At 39.4% G+C, this 22,005-nt stretch overlaps 1 protein-coding gene across 1 annotated transcript in view; it reads right to left on the bottom strand.

The window, feature by feature from the left end:
* Positions 1 to 17,464, bottom strand: part of Cbl (Cbl proto-oncogene) — a 101,608-nt gene extending 84,144 nt beyond the window's left edge. Inside the window, exon 1 of the mRNA XM_026403500.2 lies at positions 17,222 to 17,464. Coding sequence (XP_026259285.2) covers positions 17,222 to 17,413 — 192 coding nt within the window. The 5' untranslated portion in view covers positions 17,414 to 17,464. The remainder of the gene's footprint in view (positions 1 to 17,221) is intronic.
* Positions 17,465 to 22,005: the final 4,541 nt, after the last annotated feature.

Here is a 22,005-nt window from a genome sequence, read left to right as displayed (position 1 = left end):
AGAGAGGTAAGGTAGAATGGTAGACCTCACATCAGCTTTTCTGTTAACTCCCTAAAGCTGATAACATTATTCCTACCATCCTAGAGCATATAGCCTACAGTCTCTAGCAAACAAGGAATAGGCAAAAGGAAGCAGGCAACACAAGAAAAGGTAATCAACAACCTGCAAAAGCTAGGGTATCCACCCCTTCAAAGGTCCAAACGAAGTACAGCTCCTAATAAAAATATTTAAATTTAGCTAGGCACACGTGTATAATCCCAGTGTCTTGGAAAGCTAAGGAGGAGGCTCTCAAGTTGGCAGTCCAGCCTGGGCAATTTTGTAAGACTTCGTCTAAAAATAAAAAAATAAAAAGGGCTAGGGATGTAGCTCAGTGACAAAACACCCTGAGTTGAATCTCCAATATTTAAAAAAAAAAAAAAAAATTGTATTTATATCCAGAGATACACATACCAACCCATATTCCCCCTAATGTATTAACACCAGAGCTGAGGTTAAAATACAGGCTAATAATATGCAGCTAACGCCATAATATGTAATTAAAATGTGTCTAGGGGCTGGGGTTGTGGCTCAGTGGTAGAACATTCACCTAGGATGTGCGAGGCCCTGGGTTCAATCCACAGCACCACATATAAATAAATTAAATAAAGGTATTGTGTCCAGCTACAACTAAAAAATAAACATTTTTTTAAAAAAATGTGTCTAGGGCTGGGGATGTGGCTCAAGCGGTAGCGCGCTCGCCTGGCATGCGTGCGGCCCGGGTTCGATCCTCAGCACCACATACCAACAAAGATGTTGTGTCCGCCGAGAACTAAAAAATAAATAATAAAAATTCTCTCTCTCTCTCTCTCTCTCTCTCTCTCCTCTCTCACTCTCTCTTTAAAAAAAAAAAAATGTGTCTAACATGGGCTGGGATTGTGGCTCAGCAGTAGAGTGCTCGCCTAGCATGTGCAAGGTCCTGGGTTCAATCCTCAGCACCACATAAAAATAAATAGGGGCTAGGAATATAGCTCAATTGATAGAGTATCTGCCTCACATACACAAGGCCCTAGGTTCAATCCCCAGTACCAATAAAATAATCAATAAGTAAATAAAGGCATTATGTCCAACTACAATTAAAAAATAAATATTTTTTTAAAATGTGTCTAACATCTCTGGGAAAGAAGTATACTATCCTTTACCCTTCAACAACACTGCCAAAATACTGAATTAAAATTGCTCTGGTGTTACACGTACAATGTGAGCCTACAATATGCAATCAATCAGTGTTTAATGACAATGAACTGAAAAATACCAGCCCTTACACCACAAAATGTCTCTAAAACACTTGATTCAAATGCATTTTGAAACTAAAGCAATGTGCCTTCCACAAACTTGTGCTTCCTTAGAATGTGACCTTGAAAAGATCATTTGAAGATAAAACATCCACTTACTCAAGATCTTTTTAAGATGAATCATTGCAGGACCAGGGAAATCAGTACTCCACTAACACCACCAAGTCTTGAACTATGGAACACTAACACAGACCATAAAGAAGATATAAACTAGGTGTGATGGGCACACACCTGTAATCACAGCTACTCAGAAGGCTAAGGCAGAAGGATTTCAAATTCAAGGCCAGCTTGGGCAACTTTGTGAGACTTGTCTTAAAATAAAACTTTTTTAAAAAGGCTGGAGCTGGGCATGGTGGTACACACCTGTAATCCCAATGACAAAGGAGGATTCCAAGTTCAAGGGCAGCCTCAACAACTTAAAAGGCCCTAAGCAACTTAGTGAGACCTTGTCTCAATATGTGAAGTGTCCCTGGGTTCAATTCACAGTATCCAGGGAGGGGGAAAAAAAAAAAGTGGAGGGCTGGAGTTATACCTCAGTGACACAGTGTTTACAAGGCCCTGGATTCAACCCAGCACTGGGGGGAAAAGGGGGAGGGGAAAGGAAAAGAGGCCTAGAATATACTCTGGGGGGAAAAAAATAACATAAATATGTAACCTTTAAAATAAGGTTGCAAAAAAAGGACCTGAGTAATTCAAGTGAATAGTTAACAAACATCAAATGTCAAAATGACCTGCCTTGCTGACTTAGTGAATTTTAAATTGGCAGTTAACCTCTGAGCTTAACAAACATCCACCAAAAAATTTCTAAAATATAATAAAATATTTTCTTGCTTAGTTTGGCCTCCATTTGGTCAACTTTATTTCACTTTCCAAGTCTCACAGTAGCAAAAATGGCTGCTTTTTGTTTACTTTTCCCTGTATATTTACAGCATCACTCAGAACAATTTAGAAACGTGCTTAGCTCTGGGAAACCAAGAGTATCCTTGTACAGCTGCCACATACTACATTCATAATAGCCTCTCACTGGCTTCATTCCTCCCTTTGCTTCTGCCAAGGCTAAATGGTCAAAAGAAAAAAATTGAAGAGTGTTATGATCACAAAAAGCAAAAGACATAAGCAACAGTATCTATACCTAATTCTGTTTTGAATGCAGAATGTTTTTACGCAAATTATATAATTATATAGTACAACGTTACCGTATGCCAAAATACACAAAAAGTATAATGCAGCTTTACAAACATCACATATCTAAACTTGATGTTTTGACCTATCACATTTTTCATAGGAAAAAGTTCTATAGATACTAATTTCACTTTCTGTGCCCAGCTCCTTCATCAGCATTACAGTGGGTAGACTCTTTGATTATATTTGTATGCATGTGAAATGTTCAATTTCAAGGACAATTATTCCATTTTATTTAACCAAGCATCACAAGTGTTTCACAACTTCCTTGTCCATAAAGATGTTTAATAAATGTCTGTTGGTCATCACTACACAAGATAAGGGACAATAATGTTAACAGTTTTCAGTTTAAAAGTATGTCTTTTCTTGTTATTGCTTAACTTTTTTGTCCATTTTCAGGCACAATCATGACTTTTTTATTTATTGGTTCTTTTTAGTTATTGGATATAATTATATAAGCATGGAATATATCTTATTCTAGTTAGAGTCTCATTCTTATGGATGTACATGGTAGTGGGATTCACTGTGTTGTTTTCATATGTGTACATGAGATTCATTCCACTGTCTTCCTTTTGCTTATCCCCTTCTCCTTTACCTCCATTCCCCATTGTCTGATCTACTGCACTTCTACTCATTCCTTTACACCCCCCCCCCGCCATTTTGTGGGTTAGCTTCACATATCAAAGAAAACTACCTTTGGTTTTTGGGACTGACTTACTTCACTGAGTTAGTATGATAGCCTCCAGATCCATTTGCTGGCAATGTCATAAAGTCATTCTTTATGGCTGAGTAATACTCCATTGTGTAGATATACGACATTTTCTTTATCCATTCATCTTTTGAAGGGCACCGAGCTTAGCTATTCTGAATTGAGTTTCTATAAACATTAATGTGGCTGTGATACTCCATGCTGATTTTAAGTCCTTTGGGCATATACGGAAAAGTGGGATAGCTGGGTCAAATGGTGGTTCTATTCCAAGTTTTCTGAGGAATCTCCACACTGCTTTCCAGAGTGGTTGCACCAATTTGCAGTTCCACCAGCAATGTATGAGTGTACCTTCTTCTCTACTCTTTTTTTTTTTTTTTTTTTTAAAGAGAGAATGAGAGAGGGAGGGAGGGACGGAGAGAGAGAGAGAATTTTTAATATTTATTTCTTAGTTCTCGGCGGACACAACATCTTTGTTGGTATGTGGTGCTGAGGATCGAACCCGGGCCGCACGCATGCCAGGCGAGCGCGCTACCGCTTGAGCCACATCCCCAGCCCTCTTCTCTACTCTTCACCAACATTTATTGTTACTTGTATTTTTTTTAAATTATTACTGTTTTTTTTTTTCAATCAGGACTCAAATTAGGTGGATTCACTGCAGCTGATGGATATGTGGGGATGGAATCCAGGGCCTTGTACATGCTAGGCAAGTGCTCCACCACTCAGCCACACCCCAAGTCCTGTTACTTATATTCTTTTTTAAGTTGTTGATGGACTTTGATTCTATTCACTTATTTATATGCGGTGCTGAGAATTGAACCCAGTGCCTAACACATGTGAGGCAAGCATTCTACCACTGAGCCACAACCCCAGTCCTTACTTGTATTCTTGATAATTGCCATTCTAACTAGAGTGGGATGGAATCTCAGTGTAGTTTTAATTTGCATTTCTCTAACTGCTTGAGATGGTAAACATTTTTTAATATATTTGCTGATCATTTATATTTCTTCTGCAATCTTATTCAGTTCCTTTGCCCATTTATTGATTGGGTTATCTGTTTTAATTTTATTTTTATTGTTACTGTTATTTTACTAACACTAAGGAATTTTTATTTCCATTTAGGCAGAACTATATGCTTATAGGACTTCTTTTTAAGGTTGAGAACTTTTATTTGTTGTCTTCACAAGAGCACTCCAGCTCCAAGAACCACATGACACACAGTGTTACCTCAATAAATATTTTGAGAATGAATATTCACTTATCATAATTCACGAATGAGGTGGGGTTTTTGCTTTAAGTACTTTTATCTCTGTAGACCCCAACTTATCCGTGGAAGAATTATTCATTATCTCAAAGTTTTCCATATCTAAAAAAAAAAAAAAAATGCCTAAAGTGCTATGCTACAAAAATAAGAAGAGGCTGGGCATGGTGTCACACACCTATAATCCCAGCAGCCCAGAGACTGGAGGATCTCTAGTTCAAGTGAGGCGCTAAGCAACTCAGTGAGACCCTGTCTCTAATAAAATACAAAACAGGGCTAGGGATGTGGCTCAGTGGTCAAGCGCCCCTGAGTTCAATCCCTGCTACCCAAAAACAAACGAACAAAAAATTAAAAATAAGAAGAAACCTGGATACAGTAGTGCATGCCTGTAATCCCAGTGATTCCAGAGGATGATGAAGGAGGGTTGCAAGTTTGAGGCCAGCCTGGGCAACTTGAGCAAGACCCTGTTTCAAAGTTAAATTAAAAAGTCTAGGGGGTTGTGGTTCAGTGATAGAATGGCTCTGCACTCAATCTCTAGTAAAACCAAAAATAAAAAATAAAAATGAAAAATATATGTATACTCATGATGTGGAGATATATATATACCATGTAAAAATTTGTTACCATTTTAAAAGAATCAACCTTGCTCAAGAGAACAGGAGGGACAGGGCAAAGGATAATAGTGTTTAAGTCCAGAGCCCTGGGATCTAGTCTGGTGACTGGCATTTCCCAACTATATGACCTTAGATTTGTTATTTGCCACCCAAGATCTAAATTTCTGTACCTGTAAATGAAAGTAATCAATTTATTTCTAATGTCTTTTAAAGCTTCAAATTTTACAAATTCCATAATCTCAGAAATTTGAATACGTTCAATAGTCTTACAAGTACAAATATAAAGTAAAGGCTTTAAACAACAACTCATGATTCATATTTTTCAAAGACAAATCAGAAACCTATACTTAAAAAAAAGTATTATCACTATATAATGGCCTTAAGAAAAAAGCCTTACACCTCTAATTACTATTCTCCATTACTGATTTATCAAAATCCCATTCAGGCTCTTGAATAGTAATTACTACATAATACTTCTCAAATACTACCCATGAGCGTTTATTTAAAACACCATGCCATTTATAACTCAATACCAATCTCATTACTTTCATTTATCACATCAACTGCAGAAAAAATACATTCACTATAATGTATGAAATTAAATAGCTGACATGTTCTGATAGATTAAGCTTGCAGCTTTTATACATGGATTATTTTTTTAATTTTTTTTTAACTTGGAGATGGACACAATACCTTTCTTTATTTCTTAAAATATTTATTTAGGTTGTGGCTGAAAACAACACCTTTTTTACTTTATTTATTTGCACATGGTGCTGAGGATTGATCCCAGAGCCTTGTACATGCTAGGCAAGCACTCTACCGTTGAGCCACAACCCCAGCCCACAGAACCTTTATTATTTTCATGTGGCGCCAAGGATTGAATCCAGCGCCTCATGCATGCTAGACAAGCACTCTACCACTGAGCTACAACCCAGCTCCATAGAGTCTATTTTTAAAAGGAAAATATAATTCTTTATCCAGAGTTATCAATACAACTTCAAATCAAATACTTAACATGAACTACAGGTTAAATGATTTTGCAATGCTTTTGGATGCTATATAATAATTTCAACACAAATATGGATCAAAGCATTGCATAGGTGCCAGCTTGGTTTATGCCCTCCATTCCCCAATCTTCTCTCTTATCTCCTCAGGGATTAAGTAATGGTTTGGCTCATGACCCCACAGAGGAGCCCCAGAGCTGTTTACACACTTCAGCTATACCCACAAACTGTTAATTGTGAACCCTGGCTCATCTTTAACACCCCAACACCTGGTTTGTACTCAATAAAAACATGAACGTGAACTAGGCCAATGCCTGTAATCCCAGCAACTCAGGAGGTTGAGGCAAGAAGATCACAAGTTCGAGGTCAGCCTCAGCAACTTAATGAGAACCTGTCCCAAAAAATAAAAGAACTGGGGACATAGCTCAGTAGTAGAGGACCCCTGGATTCAAATCCCAGTACCAAAAAAAAAAAAAAACCTGTGACTGTGGAGAGGTCCCAACCTAATTTTCACCTAAAGGAACCAGCTACTTTATTTAAATCAACAAGCCAGACAAGAAATGATGGTGGAAGCAGATTTTTTTTGGAGGGAAATGTGGTAAAATATGTTTTGTTTTGTTGGTAAAAGATGTGAACCCAGGGCATTTACTACTGAGCTACATTCCCAGTCATTTTTACTTTCCAAATCTGAATCAGGGATCCCTTAGTCGCTGAACCTCAAACCTGCAATCTTCCGCCTCAGCCTTCAGAGTTGCTAGAATTACAGATGTGCACCACTGTGCCTGGCCAAAATAAGGATTTTAAAAATTCTAATATATGATTCCTGTAACCCAACAATAGCATTCCTAGGAATTTTCTAAGCAAATACTTAAGAGTTGGGCATGGTGGCATGCACCTGTAATCCCAACTACTCAGGAAGCGAAGGTTAGAGGATCACAAGTTCTAGGCCAACCTCTGCAATTTAGTGAAACTCTTTCAAAATAAAAAATAAAAAGGACTCAGTGTGCAAGGCCCTGGCTTTAAAGCCCAGTTCAGAAAAGAAACGGAAATACTTTAAAACTATATACTGCCAGGCATGGTGGTCCACACCTGTAATCCCAGAGACTGGGGAGGCTGAGACAAGAGGAACGCAAGTTCAAATCCAGCCTCAACAACTCAGCAAGGCCCTCAGCAAGTTTGTGGCTATAGAGATGTGGCTTAGTAGTAAAGTGCCCCTGGGTTCAATCCCCAGTACTCACAAAAGAAAGAAACTATGATGAATACTATTATATTGCTTCTAATATTAAGGGAGCTGGGGTTGTGGCTCAGTGGTAAAGTGCTTGCCTAGTACATGTGAGGCCCTGGGTTCAATCTTTGGCACCACTTAATTTTTTTTAATATTTATTTTTTTAGTTATAGATGGACACAATATCTTTATTTTATTTTTATGTAGTGCTGAGGATCGAATCCAGTGCCTCACACATGGTAGGCAAGCACTCTACCTCTGGGCCACAACCCCAGCCCAACTATTAATAAATAAATTAAATAAAGGTATTAAAAAAACTCAGAAATAACTTAGAAAATCATCAATATGAATTTATTAAATAAATCTACATATATTCACATCATTAAGTTCTATACAGTCTTTAATTTTATACAGTTTTTTGTCTTTTGGTGTTTTTGTGGTTTTTTTTTTTTTTTTTTTGATGCTGGGGACTGAACCCAGGGCCTTGTGCACACAAGGCAAGCACTCTACCAAGTGAGCTATATATATCCCCAGCCCCTTATACAGCCTTTTTTTTTTAAAGAAAATGTTTTTCAGGGACACCTATATATATTAATAACATTTCCATATTAATAATTTGCTATAATTTAGCAAATATTTTTTCAAATTCCAGAACCCTTTAAGAAAAATCTTTACTTCTGCTTAAAAATGTTTAAGTATGTATTAATTTCATAATTTAAGAACATTGTCTTTAAAATATTTTTTCCAGGACTGGGGTTATAGCTCAGTGGTGGAGTACTTGTCCGTATGGGTGAGGCACTGGGTTCACTCCTCAGCATCACATAAAAATAAATAAAGGTATTGTGTCCATCTACAACTAAAACAATATTTTATGTGGATCTTTTTCCACTTTTTTTATTGGTGCATTAGTTGTACATATTGATGGGATTTATTCTTACATATTCATACATGTACAAACATAATTTGGCCAATATAATTCCCCAGCATTTCCCCCCTCCCTCCCACCTCGTCTTTAAAATCTTAAACATAAATATTTTACTGCTGTTTTCTTAAAAAAAAAAAAAACTGCCAAATTTTTCTAAAATAAAAGCTAACTGCAGTATGGAGCCTTGCTACATCAGCTATGGTCCCTTGACCAGCTGCATTCATGTCTCCTAGGAGCCAGTAAGTAATGCAGAATCTCAGGCTCCACCCCAGACCTACTCAGATTCTCCATTCTGGCAAAACCCCCAAATGATCTGAATTCACATCACAGTCTGAGAATCACTAGTTTTACAAGATATCACTTGATATTGTCTGAACACCTGTTCAAGATCCACATTAAATAGAAGCTGAACAAGTTGGAAAGGTTACTTAATCTATAAAAATCTCATAAGATACACTGAAATTCCTTATATATTAACAGATGTGAAATTGTAAACTGAGCTACAATATATGGACTTAATAATGGTTGTCAGTCTTAAGTAGCAAATGCTAAGAGGTCAACTACTTGCTCAAGTCAATAAATCACTCTCAAAGATGATGCTGTCCATGCAATTTTCTCAGAGCCATTTAGGAAAAGATACAAGGGCTGGCTAGAGGAAGAGACATTCAACTGTAGACACTGGATATGTCTGGAAAGGGTAGTCGTTTGAGAATGAGAGGAAATGGGGACTTTTACATTTTGTTCTGTATATTTTATGAATCATAAATAGCTTTTGTTTTTCTCAAAGAGTGCTACAGCTAAGTACTGCTGTTCGAAATAAATCTGAACAAAGAGGAGTCAAGAATCAGGGTCCAATCCCACTCAATGAAGCACCAATGAACTGGCCTCATTTTAAGCATTCTTCCATGGCAAATCCAAGCCAGAGGGAAGGCAGCAAGCAGTCAGCAGTGGCTGTGAGAAGGTACTCAGGCAGCGAAGTATGCTAAGCACGACTCACTGCCCATTCCAAAAGTTGCAAAGAGAAAACTAGAATCACTATTGATTTCTGACAGCTATATCATGGTAGTGGCACCATATCTCCCCAGTGGATATGCACTGCCAATGTCATCATTAGCACCCTTTCTCCCTCCTTTTGGAAGCTTCTGCAGGAAGGAACATTGTGGGGACAGAGTTGAGGCTGGCTTCCAGTGCTCCTGGTTGACTACTCCCACCTATTTCCTTCCAGCACAAAATGTGCTAATCATGAAAACATTTCACAATGACTTGCTTGTTATAATCCCCTTCTCCTAACAAACCTAATATAGATCAGAATTAGCAACTTCATTGGAAAATGTAAAGTGGAATTTGGATTCAGTTTTCAAATTAATACTTAGTTCATTATTCCGTTAATGCTCTAAATTAACCATTAGGAAAATAACTTTGCACAGTATGTTACTGTATATTTGAACATAACATGAATTCGACTGAGGAAATAACTGATCACGATTTATCAGTCCTCTGTAAGTATACTGCTAGCAAACAACATATAAAAAATAGATTTTCCTATAACCAGAGTCACCAAAAACCAAAGTCACAAGTGAACAAAGCAGATTATCTTCTCTCCTGACCTAACCCTACTCTGAAAATAAAAAATAAAAAGGGCTGGGGATGTAGCTCAATGGTAAAGCACTCCTGAGTTCAATTTGTAGTACCAAAAAAAAAAAAAAAAAAAGTCACTAATCTCATGAACTGACTCATGTTTCACACACAGTAAGAAAATTATAAAGAATTTTATATCCTTTGGGGAGTTCTTAATAGACATAAAAATAATACACTCATGTTTTATGATGACTGTTATACTACCTTTATAAGATAAAGTAAATGCTACTTTAATTCAACCCTCAAAAACAAATTCCTGACTGATTCTTCCAATAAGACAGAAAATGAAGGACTATGTTAAGACAATGCCTTAGTCCTGAAGAGCTCTAGTGGAAGAAGAGATAGATGTATTGATAAACTGAAATTAAAAAGTGGTAAATATCACCATAGATAACATGAATTAACTATAATGGGAAAATTATATATATAAGCTTCTATGTTCACCATGAAAAATAATCAGCACACTTAATTTGAAGAAAACACTAATCCTTAACTTAAAAGTAGGCAACAGCAGGGGCTGGGGATGTACTCAGTGGTACAGTGCTTGCCTAGCATGGGTTCAATCCCCAGCACCACACATATAATAAATACATACATACATACATACATACATACATACATTTGGTAGCAGTTATTTCATCAAATGGTACTAGTTTAAACATTATCTTGACATATCATTAAAGAGAATGTCCACTTTGCTTTAATGAATGGGGGTGGAGGGGGTGAGGGGGGTAAGGACTGCTGTTCTGAATCTGCAGAGGATACCTTCTAAATACAATCTCCTAATGGGACTACCCTCTGAGAAATGCATCTTGAGGAGATCACCACTGTATAAATATCAGAGTATACTTACATAGACCTAGGTGGCATGGTGAAGGTCAATCACTCATTGTGGCCTCTTGATACAATGAAGAGACACAATAAATACAAGATGCAGGGCTAACAGGACATACTGTTTTATAGTTAGTTATCTTTTAAGTAGATTAAAGGAGTACAATCTAAAATAAAAAGCACAGTAAATACATAAACTAGTAACATACTCATTAACATATGGTATCATGTGCTATACTTTTCGTACAAATGACATACAGTAGGTATGTTTACACCAGAATCCCCACAAACATGGGAGTAATGCACTGCCCTATTATTTCACAAGGAGACAGAAAATTTTTGGCTTCATTAGTATCTTCTGAGACCAGCAAGGTATGTGTGGTCTGTGGTTGACTGACTAGTTGTTATGTAGCACATAACTATGGTGGCTTTTGTGATTGAGGCTTTGTTGAATATGTGAGAAGGAAATCTATGGAAGAATTTACTAGCCTTGGAAGTGGGTAATCCTGAATTTAGGCTCCACTATTAACTCTCTCTGAACCTAAATATCTTCATCTATAAAACAAGGATGACACCCATAAAGGGCTACTGCAATAAATTAACTTGATGTGATTAAAATTAATTCTCAACCCCATATCTTTTCCTTTCAGTTAATTCCACGGGGGCACACAATTAATTTAACAAATACTTAAAAAGTACCTTCTATTGAATAACCCCCTTAACTGGATACTGCAGGAGATAAGTCAGTTATACTGCTGCCCTCAGGAGTTTACAAGCTTCAGCGGTTAAGATAAACACAGAAGAAATATGTTTCCATGCGTAAACTCTTTAAGAGATGCGATCTCACTTTGGACATGCTTCTCTGGTAGTCACTTATCACATGTATCACTTATAATGCAATTCCTGGAATGTAAGAACTTACACCTAATACCTGGCTTGGGACTCAGTGAGCATGCAAACATAGGAAGAAAAAAATGTAAAAAGAGGAAAGGAGGAAGTGAGCAAGAAGACAGATGAAATATTTATTTATAAATTCAACTAAGTGCCAGGCATGATGGCACATGCCTAAAATCCCAGCAGCTTGGTAGGATGAGGCAGGAGGATCTCAAGTTTCAGGTCAGCTTCAGCAATTCAGCAAGGCCCTAAGCAACTTATCAAGACCCTGCCTCAAAATAAAAAATGGCTGGATAAAGCACCCCTGGGTTCAATCCCTAGTACCAAAACAAAACAAAATTTAACTAAGTACCTCTTACTACCAAAATACAGGAATTTACCTAAGATTCTTTTGGGGACAGGGCACAGGTAGGGTTAGCAGTAGATGAAGAAGGAGATGGTTGTTTTATTCCCTGCAGTACTGGGAATTGAACCCAGGGGTGCTCTACCACTGAGATACACTCCAAGCCCTTTTTATCTTGAGACAAGGCCTCACTAAATTGCCCAGGCTGTCTTTTAATTTTTTTATTAATATATTGTAGTTATACATAATAATGGGATTCACTTTGACATAGTCATACATAAATAAAATAGAATTTGCTCCATTTCTGACTCCAGTTCCTTCCTCCCTCCACCTATTTCCCCTTCCTCTACTTCACTGATCTTCCTTTCATAACAGTTTTTTTTTTAATTGGTACCTTACAGATACACATAAAGGTGGAATTCTCTGTGATATGGTCTCATACGTACAATATGTCAATTTCATTCCCCATTTCCTCCCACCCCCATAAATCTCCTTCCTCAACTCCACTAATTTTCCCTATTCTTTTTTTTTTTTTTAGTTTGGTTTGGGGTACGAGGGATTGAACCAGTGGTGCTTAATCAATGAGCCACATCCCCAGCCCTTTTCATTTTTTATTTTGAAACAGGGTCTCAAAAACTTGCTGAGGCTGGCCTCAAACTTGCAATTCTCCTTAGTTGCTGGGATTATAGAAGTGTGTCACCAAGCTTGCCTTAAATTTTCAACCTTGCTGGGTGCGGTGGTGCACGCCTGTAATCCCAGCAGCTCAAGGAAGCTGAGTCGGGAAGCAAGTCAAAGCCAGCCTCAGCAACAGAGAGGTGCTAAGCAACTCAGTGAGACCATATGTCTAAATAAAATTTCAAAAAAGGGCTGGGGATGTGGCTCAGTGGTTGAGTGCCCCTGAGCTCAATCCCTGGTACCCCCCCAAAAAAATTTTTTTCAATCCTGCTGTAGCCTTCCTCTTCCTGTCTAGGCCTCCAAGACCACTGGGATTACAAGTATGTGCCACCATGCCCAATAAAAATAATCTTTTGAGGATACATTTTTAAACTCAAACAAGACATCCATAGTGGTTTATGTCTGTAATCATACGGACTCGGGAGGCTGAGGCAGGAGGATTATATGTTCAAAGCCAGGCTGTGCAATTTAGCAAGGGCCGAAACAAGTTAACAATAACAAGACCTGTTCTCCAGCTGGGGCTGGGGCTCAGGCTCAGTGACAGAGCACTTGCCTCGCATATGTGAGGCACTGGGTTCAATCCTTAGCACCACATAAAAATAAATAAACAAAATAAAAATATTGTGTCCATGTATAACTAAAACGAATTTTAAAAAAAAGACCCTGTCTCAAAATAAAAAATTAAAAAGGGATGGGGAATTCGGTGGTAAAGCATCCCTGGGTTCAATCCCTAGTACCAAAATAAAAACTAACAGACAATAAAAGGGGTCTCCCACACAGGCTTGAACTCCTGGGCTCCAGTCATTCTCCTGTCTCAGCCTCCCAGAGTTTTGGGCCTACATGCCATTATAGCCAGCTAAAAATACTTTCTTAAACATATGCTTTGCCAGGCACAGTAGCACAGGTATGTAATCCCAGGGACTCAGAACACTGAGCAGGAGAATCTCAAATTCAAGGCCAGCCTCAGCTAAAAATTTAGTGAGGCCTTAAGTAACTCAGCAAGACCCTGTCTCCAAATAAAAAATAGAAAGGAACAGAGATGTAGTTCAGTGATAAAGGTGCCCCTGGGTTCAAATCCCAGTACCAAAAATAAAATAAACACATGCTTTAAAGGGAAGAATTTTAGATAGGTGTGGTGGTGCACAACTTTAATTCCAGTGATTCTGGAGGCTGAAGAAGGAGAATTACAAGTTTGAGGTCAGCCTCAGCAATTTAGCAAGTCCCTAAGCAATATAACAAGACCCTGTCTCAAAATTTAAAAAGGGCTGGGGTTCAATCCTCCATATTAAAAAAACAGAAAGAAAGAAAGAAAGAAAGGAAGAAAGAAAGAAAGAAAGAAAGAAAGAAAGAAAGGATTTTTTAATAAGTTACATCCAATTAAAAAATAATCAATACTTTAATATTTTAATGATGCCAGCTAATTTCAAATAAAACAGGACTGAGGGTGTATCTCACTGGTAGAATGTCTGCCTAGTACGGTAAGACCCTGAGTTTAATCCCCAGCATCATAAAAATAAATAAATAAATAAAACAGTACAGATCCAAAATACTACCAGCTCAGTTTCAAGGGTGGGAAGATGACCCGAAGAAGCCTTTTATCCTCCAGTACATCAGCATGATAATAATGGCTCTTACATGTTTAAAAAGTTGTAATAACAACAGAGTATGGTATTAAGTTATGTGCCCAGCAAAACCTAATATTTACAATCCCTCCCTTTACAGAAAAAGTTTGTCAATCTCTACTTCACAATGGCATTTTACATCTCTCACTAAACCTTGATACTTTTAAATTTACATTGAAGGCAATATGTACAATTTTTCTTTCCATTCTCTGCTCCATGCCCAATGTGTCTCTTTATTTACTATTTTTCTTCACATAGAAATATTTACACAAATATTTATTACAACATCCTGGGGATGGGAAAAAAAAACTAAAACAGAAAAATTTATTAGAGGCTATGTCTTTTGTTTAATAACAAACATTCTATCATAATCATTTTGCTCAACTAATCTATAATGGGTTAGTAAATTAGTAAACTGAGTTTATACTGACCAGAATCCAGGATTTACACCAACTTCAACTGCATATATCCAACAGAGGGAAGGGGAGGAAACTAACAATTTCCAGTGCTAAATCAACCAAGTACAAAACAGGTATGAAATCATGACTTAAGACTAAATTCAATGAATATGAGGTACATCTGTGGCTGTGACAGTAAGTTCTTACTACCTTTATAATATCACATGAAGTCAAGGAGGTGTAACGACCCTACTAAAGACTTTCAACAATAAAAATAAAGTAGAAAAAGAGAACCCACCATGCTTAAAACATCAAGGGTAAAGACATGGTACAATCTAGCAATGCTAGAGAAGTATTCAGAAATACTCTAGAGAGCAATATTAACCTACAGGACTAACACATCAGAAAACACTGAATTTTCATTTCAGCACAGCTAGTAATATGTGATACAGGACACAGTATCGAAGCCATCTTCCAAGACAAGCAGAGTATAAGAATAAATATCCCTTTCCTAGACTAAAATGGAAAAGCTAAAAGCATACTGTCCTTTAAACTACCTATACCTAAAAGCATTTTAACTCAAAAACTTTTGAGTCCTCTTTATTCCATCCAAACAATTAAACAACCTGCAGGAGAACTCAATTAAATACACTTCAAAGAGATGAAGCAATAAGACATAGGGAAGACTTTATTTGGACCATCATTTATCCTTTACCAAAACACAAAAGTTTGATTAAAAGTTCATTATTTCTAAGGAGAAGTCACAAATTGGCATAATTTTGATACACTTCACCAACTGGGCCTATATGAGAAACTGATTAGAAAAGCAAATAATTTTTCTGTCAGAGGAATCTTTTAGTCCTTAATAATAGTAAATCCCCAAAACGCAAGTTTACAAACTTCAAATTTTAAATACACTATTTTTTAAAAGATGTCAACATATTTAAAGTTTCCTTTTTTATTATAATTTCTAATAATAAAATTAGCACTACACCACCGATATAATCAACAAATATTTGTGTCATTAATTACAATACGAATTTGTCTGTCCATTTACGGTGCTGCAGATGGAACCCAGAGCTTCTTGCAATACCAATTATTTAACCATGAGAAAAATCATCCCTCTGCCTGGCATGTGTGAGGCACTGGGTTAGATTCTCAGAACCACATATAAATAAATAAAATAAAGGTCTATCAACAACTTAAAAAAAAAAGTGGCTCTGAAATCACTGGTATACACTATAGGAGTGTTAATTCTTACACAGGACTTGTTAAGCATTATATAGCACATTTACATTTGCCAAGTACTTCATAATCATTTTATTAGCTGTTTTTAGTCCAAACAACCTATGAAAAACTTTCAGAAGAGGAACCTAGGTCCCGAGAGGAACCAAAGAAAACCAATTTTACCCTGGAGGAAATAACAGCATTCTCTTGCATGCTAGATCCTCCTATCCACTTTTAATCTGAAGTATAAGTTTTGCCAAAATGTTATTAATGAATGATAAATATCAAGATATATTTAATTCTAACAGAACATTAGACTGCTTATACACTTTTTAAGTATAAGGGACTGTTACTTAATATGTTTAATTATATAGACACAACTATAAGGAAGTAAAATTCTCCCTCATGACATACTTAAATGACTAAATATAACGTCTTTTTTTTTTTTTTTTGCCTTGCTTAAAAAAAAGTAATCAAAAAGACTCATGGAACAAACTCAAGTCAGGTCCTGCAATAACAAGGAGGTAGGCCCTTACAAGAAAATGTAGAGCCAAGCTAAAAGCGGTGAGGGAGGAAGTTATGAAAAAGTCAAAATCTGCTGCTTGGCATATTCGGTCATTCCACCTTCCAGAAGATAATGGTTCTAACCAGAACTTGTGGTTTAATCAGTGCATTATCTCAAAACCAGCAATGGATCACATCCCAATGCTTCGAAGGGTCAAAAAACTTGAGCTAGTGCTAGATGTGGAGGAAAGTTCCTTCCTTGCCCCCATTTAAACCTCCCTCTTTCTTTTATCCTGGTATTACATCCTAAAGAGAAAAAAACCTCACGCTCACCCAGAATACAGTTAGCCTGTGGAGTTGTCCTGCCCCCAGGTCCCTCAGTGAGAGCCCATAAACCCAATTCCCTAGTCAGATGTCCACTCCTCACCCAGGCAGGAGAACCAGCCGGTAAATCAAACGCTTCCTTAACCCCCTCACGACGGTCTCCCAGGGCCAATTCCGTGACCCACATCCCCACACCCCGCACCGAGCCCCAAACCCCACTGCACTTCCGCCCCGGTGGCTTCCCAGTCAACCCTCACCCCAGCCCCCACCCCATCTTTGTCTCGCTCCCCGAACACCTCAACGTCCCCAACTCCCAACGGCAGCCCTTCCCCCCAACGACCCACCGTCCTGCCTCCTCCCCTGCCCCGGCTCCCGGCCCCCAGCCCCCCTCGGCCGGCGGGTCACCCCAGCTCCCGGCCTCCAGACCTCCCCCAGCTTCCTCCGCCGATCCCAGCGCTGGCCGAGGCCCTCCGCCCACGCCCACCCTGCTCCCGCGGGTCCTCGGCAGGCCCTTCACCTTGTCCATGAGCTTCCAGCACTTCTCCACCATCTTCTTGTCCACAGTCCCCGGCGGGTGGGGGCTGAGGTGGTGGTGGTGGTGGTGCGGCTGGAAGGCGTCCTTCATGAGCCCGATCAGGCCGCCCGAGCCCGAGCCTCCGGAGCCGCCACCGCCCCCGGCGCCAGAGCTCTTTTTCACGTTACCGGCCATGGCCGGGGAGAGTCGGTGGCCCAGCCGGACGGCCGGCTCCGCTCGGCAGCGAGCGAGGGAAAGGAGGGCGTGAAGGAGGGGCCTCTCGCGGCCGCAGCAGCCGCCGGCTCTCGGAGCGGTGGGAGGAGCGGCCCCGGGGAGGGGAGTGGGCGGTGCCGGCAGTGGGGGGTGCAGGGCGCGCCCCTTTAGCGAGCACGAGCCCGGCGGGCGGAGCGCGGGGGCGCGCGCCAGGGACTGACGGCTGATCCCAAAGCTGGGGAAAGCAGGCGGCAGCGTCCGAACCCGGGAGAGACCCCCCCCCCACCTCCCGCCCCACCCCACCCCCTCGCCAGCGCCCACGTGCCCACAGCTCGGGGAAAGCAGCCGCCAAGTTTCCGTGCCCGCCTCCCTCGCCCCTATCCCCGAGGGCGGGAAGGGGGCGGGGCCAGCAAAACCTCAGTGCTTGCGCCCTCTGCTGGAGACGCGCGAAAAGGAAGCGGGTGGGATCCAATGTGAAGCCTGCGCACTAGGCGGAAGCCGAGACCTCCATGTTCTTTGTGGGCTGGCTGGAGGTTGGTGCTTTAGGAGAGGGTCATTGACAGGTAGCAATTCATAGTGGAAAGAATCTTTACAAGTCCTTTCCTCAAGCCTGACAAATGTGGAAATTGAACTTATAGTTATTTGCTTCATATTGTGGGAAATGGAAGAAAAAAGAAACATGTCTCCATTCTCTGGCATTTTAGATTCTTCATTAGACGCGACTGAGTACAGAAAAAAGAACGTTGAAGATTGTTCCAACCTGATTAGGCCCCAGAAAGGCTCAAAAGCTGGGAACCCTCAGGCCACGAGCACTTCTTCCATGCTTTTGACCTCTTAACACAAAGCACTTCCCTTTCTGCTTCTGGGGAGTTGCCCTTTTCTGGGAATTGAATATGTACTTAAGAATCTTCTGCTCAGCTCATTGCACCCCTTGCACCCCTTGCACCGCCCACAAATCGTGAGACCTCTGCAAGTGGTGGCCAGAGCGGCTCTCACTCGGTCTAGGGAATAGAAATGTAGTTCCCAATCACTCCCACTTCTCTAATCTAAAAATTCCGTTGGAAGAACAAAAATAGGAACTTCCTTTCCAAAGAAGGAAGTGCCCTGCCCTAATTTGTTAATTCTGAGCTTCAGCTTTGTGAGTTTGCAGGCCCAGGTGTGTAAATAAGTATTTAGGTCTGCTTTGTATCTTCCTCCTAGCTCTTCCACAAAGCCCTTGGCTGATTTGGAAATTAAGTTCATCAAGTACTTCAAGAGAGCAAAATATCTTTGAACTAGAGGATCATTCAGCCAGTCATCCTGAGTTTGCAAGTCAATTGCTTTTCTCTAAGACTGATTTAGAAGCCTACATTATCATTTCCTACCAATAGAATGTCTTTTATCAGTTCCTACCTTTTATCAGTTCTCAAAAAAAAAAAAAAAAAAAAAAAAAAAGGAGAATCTAGGCAAACTCCTAAATGTCAAAACTTTCCACCCCTAGAGCCACTACCTTCACTGCAGGCCCTCCTTTTCTTTCCCCTGGGATACTGAAATTTTTCTCACTGGTTTCCTTGCTGCCTTAATTCCATCTTGCCACCATATGCTTCCTATAGTATAGTTAAGACAGCATCACACCCCCACAAAAACAAAAACTAAACACTCTCCATTGCCTCTGGAATAAAACTAACAGCCATGTTCTAACCCAAAAACCAAACTCCTTTGCAAAGCTGAAAATGTAACTTAATGATAGAGTACTTGCCTACCAGGGTGAGGCCCTATATTTGGTCCCCAGTACTGAAAAAAACATTTTTTTTAAATAAGTAAACCACAGTGTTTGGCACTGAGCACAGTGGCAATGCTTCTGGGGAGGCTGAGGCAGGAGGATAAGTTCAAGGCCAGCCTCAAAAATTAGCAAGACCTTGTCTCAAAAATAAAAAATAAAAAGAGCTAGGAATATAGCTCAGTGTGAGAGTGCCCTGGTCCAATCCCCAGAATGACAAAATAAACAAATAAACAAACTATCTTGCAGTTTTGTACTACTCCCTGATACAACTATCCTGTGCTAGGTGACTCATCAAGTCACAAAATACCACAATTCTTTCTTTTTTCATCACCATTACTCAGAGCTTTTCCTCTGCCTGAAGTGTGCTTCTAAAATCCAATTCATTCTTCAAAACTCAGCTCAAATATTGTCCTCCTGCTAGAAATAATCCTTCACTCTTATAAATTTCCCTAGTCATTTATTCCTTCTTTAAAAAACTTTATTTATTTTAATTTTTTTTTAGTTGTAGTTGGACACAATACCTTTATTTTATTTATTTTTATGTGGTGCTGAGGATTGAACCCAGCACCTTGCACATGCTAGGTGAATGTTCTACCACTGAGCCACAACCCCAGCCCCATAGTCATTTATTTCTTATACCACATGTTAATTTATGCTGTACTATCTTGTCAACTTTGGGTCTTTCACAGTACCTAACACAGGGTAGATTTATCAGGGTATTTTTCATAGTTAAATCCTTGATTTAAAGGAATACAGGTAAAATGTTAACCCATGGAGCTGTGAATGTGCATGTCTAGGTATACAGTACACTTCTCTGGCTTGGTTTAAGGTATCCAATTTGTATTCTCTTCAGTAAGGTCTGCATAACAGAAAATTAAATAATGTGCATTTGGTATCTGCTGTAGCAGGCCCTATTTCTTTTAATATACAAATGGCCTATCTTTCACGTTTGAATAAAGGAGAAAGGATGAGCCTTCTTTCCACAGATGTGTGGGATTTTATTCAAAGGAAGATACTTCTGCTGGAATAATCTTTCCTATTTTTGCTTCTAAATTTAAAAAAAAATAATATTTTATTTTTTAGTTGTAGATGGACACAATATATATATATATTTTTTATGTGGTGCTGAGGATCAAACCAAGGGCTTCGCACGTGCTAGGTGAGCGATCTATCTCTGAGCCACAACCCCAGCCCTAAATTAAATTAAAAAAAAATTGTAGATGGACAGAATGCCTTTATTTTATCTATTTGTATGTGGTGCTGAGGATCGAACCCAGTGCCTCATGCATGTTAGGCAAGCACTCTGCCACTGAGCTACAGCCCCAGCCCTCTAAATTAAACTTAATGCAAAAAGACAAATCTACCTTTATCTCACATTTTTTATTTGACTTTTTTCTTTTGTGGTGCATTATAGTTGGTTTTTTTTTTTTACTGTATTTTGCTTGTTTTTGAAAATGTACTAGAGATAGGGTTGGATTGCTGATCATAATGTCATTTACATTCTGGGTTTTGCTAGAGCTGTTTCATCTTGTATCACATCACGTGACATGTGGCATTTTTCTTTCCACTTCACCTTCATCCCAAACCACATCCTCATTCTGCACCTGAAAGTTATTTGAGTAAATATATTTGTAAAGTAAATGCTCTTCTGAGGCATATATGTTGCTTATATTCTGTAATTTTTACCCTCAATATGTCGTTCTATGCATCAGCATAAACAAAGACATAATCATTCTGTGGAATAAGTCCCCAGACAGGCTCCTAGGAAGAAACACTGAGAACACCCACTATATTCTAGGACAGAGGGAGGGGATTCTGGAGGGAGAGTAAATGAAGAAATGCTGCAAATTCAAAATAAAAGTATTCTCCAAATTTGGGAAATGTGTACAAGGTTAATTGGCCTTAAGTTACAGGAGCTGTAAGCACTGGAAAGACACACCTGGCTCTTCCCTCTGCTCTATAAAATGTCCAGAAGGTCAGAGAAGTACCCTGCAGCCCAAAGGGTCAAATAAATATGCATTGGCCTCTGCCTGCATCTGCCTGCTTCTCAGAGACAAGACTTCATTTCCAGATCTCATGTTCATTTCTGAAGATCTACTTCTGACAATAGGCAATTGACCAAAAAGGTTTAGGGGAACAGGGATAGAGAGAAGTACCTATAAAAAGAGTCTGCAAGGAGAAAAGCTCTGAAATTCCTACTATATGGCCCAGAGATCCAAGTGACTGACAGATGACATGGCTCCAGACACCCCCGGGGCTGGGGGGAGGGTGGGGGCCACCTGCCAAGAGCAAGCCACCCTTCATACTCTCTGCCCCAAATTTATCTTTCCAACCACTTGTGACTCTGGCAGGATTCTAGGAAGCATCCCCAAAAGGGAGTCACCAGAACGCTGTCCTATAAATATAAAGCAAAAATGGAGGAGATGCAGGAGGCCAAGTGTGTCCACTAGAGGGAGCGCCAACCAACTCTCTGTGGCAGGGAACCTCTAGAGGTAGTTTCTCAACAGCTGTCTGCAGATCATCTATATATAGGAATAGGGGAAATGCCGACATAGATTAAGTACTGTGAGAGAAAATGGTCTTGTAAATGCCCAGCAAAAATCCAGGACTTTCAGGAGTTTCAAAATCAAAGATTTAAAGAGTCTGAGAAAATTTAAGTAGCTTGCCCAAGTTTATACATCCATTGAGGGGACTAGGACTCATGTCTCCTGTCTCTAACCACTGCCTTTTCCTTGACATTTGCATCCCTTTGGGTCAATATCCTGGAGTCCATGGATCCACCTCTCCTCCGTTCTCACTTCTCTAAAGTGGA

Source organism: Urocitellus parryii, chromosome 4 (assembly GCF_045843805.1).
Source record: "Urocitellus parryii isolate mUroPar1 chromosome 4, mUroPar1.hap1, whole genome shotgun sequence".
NCBI classification, from domain to species: domain Eukaryota; kingdom Metazoa; phylum Chordata; class Mammalia; order Rodentia; family Sciuridae; genus Urocitellus; species Urocitellus parryii.
The sequence above is the reverse complement of the archived record's forward strand: the minus strand, read 5'-3'. Positions and strand labels throughout refer to the sequence as shown.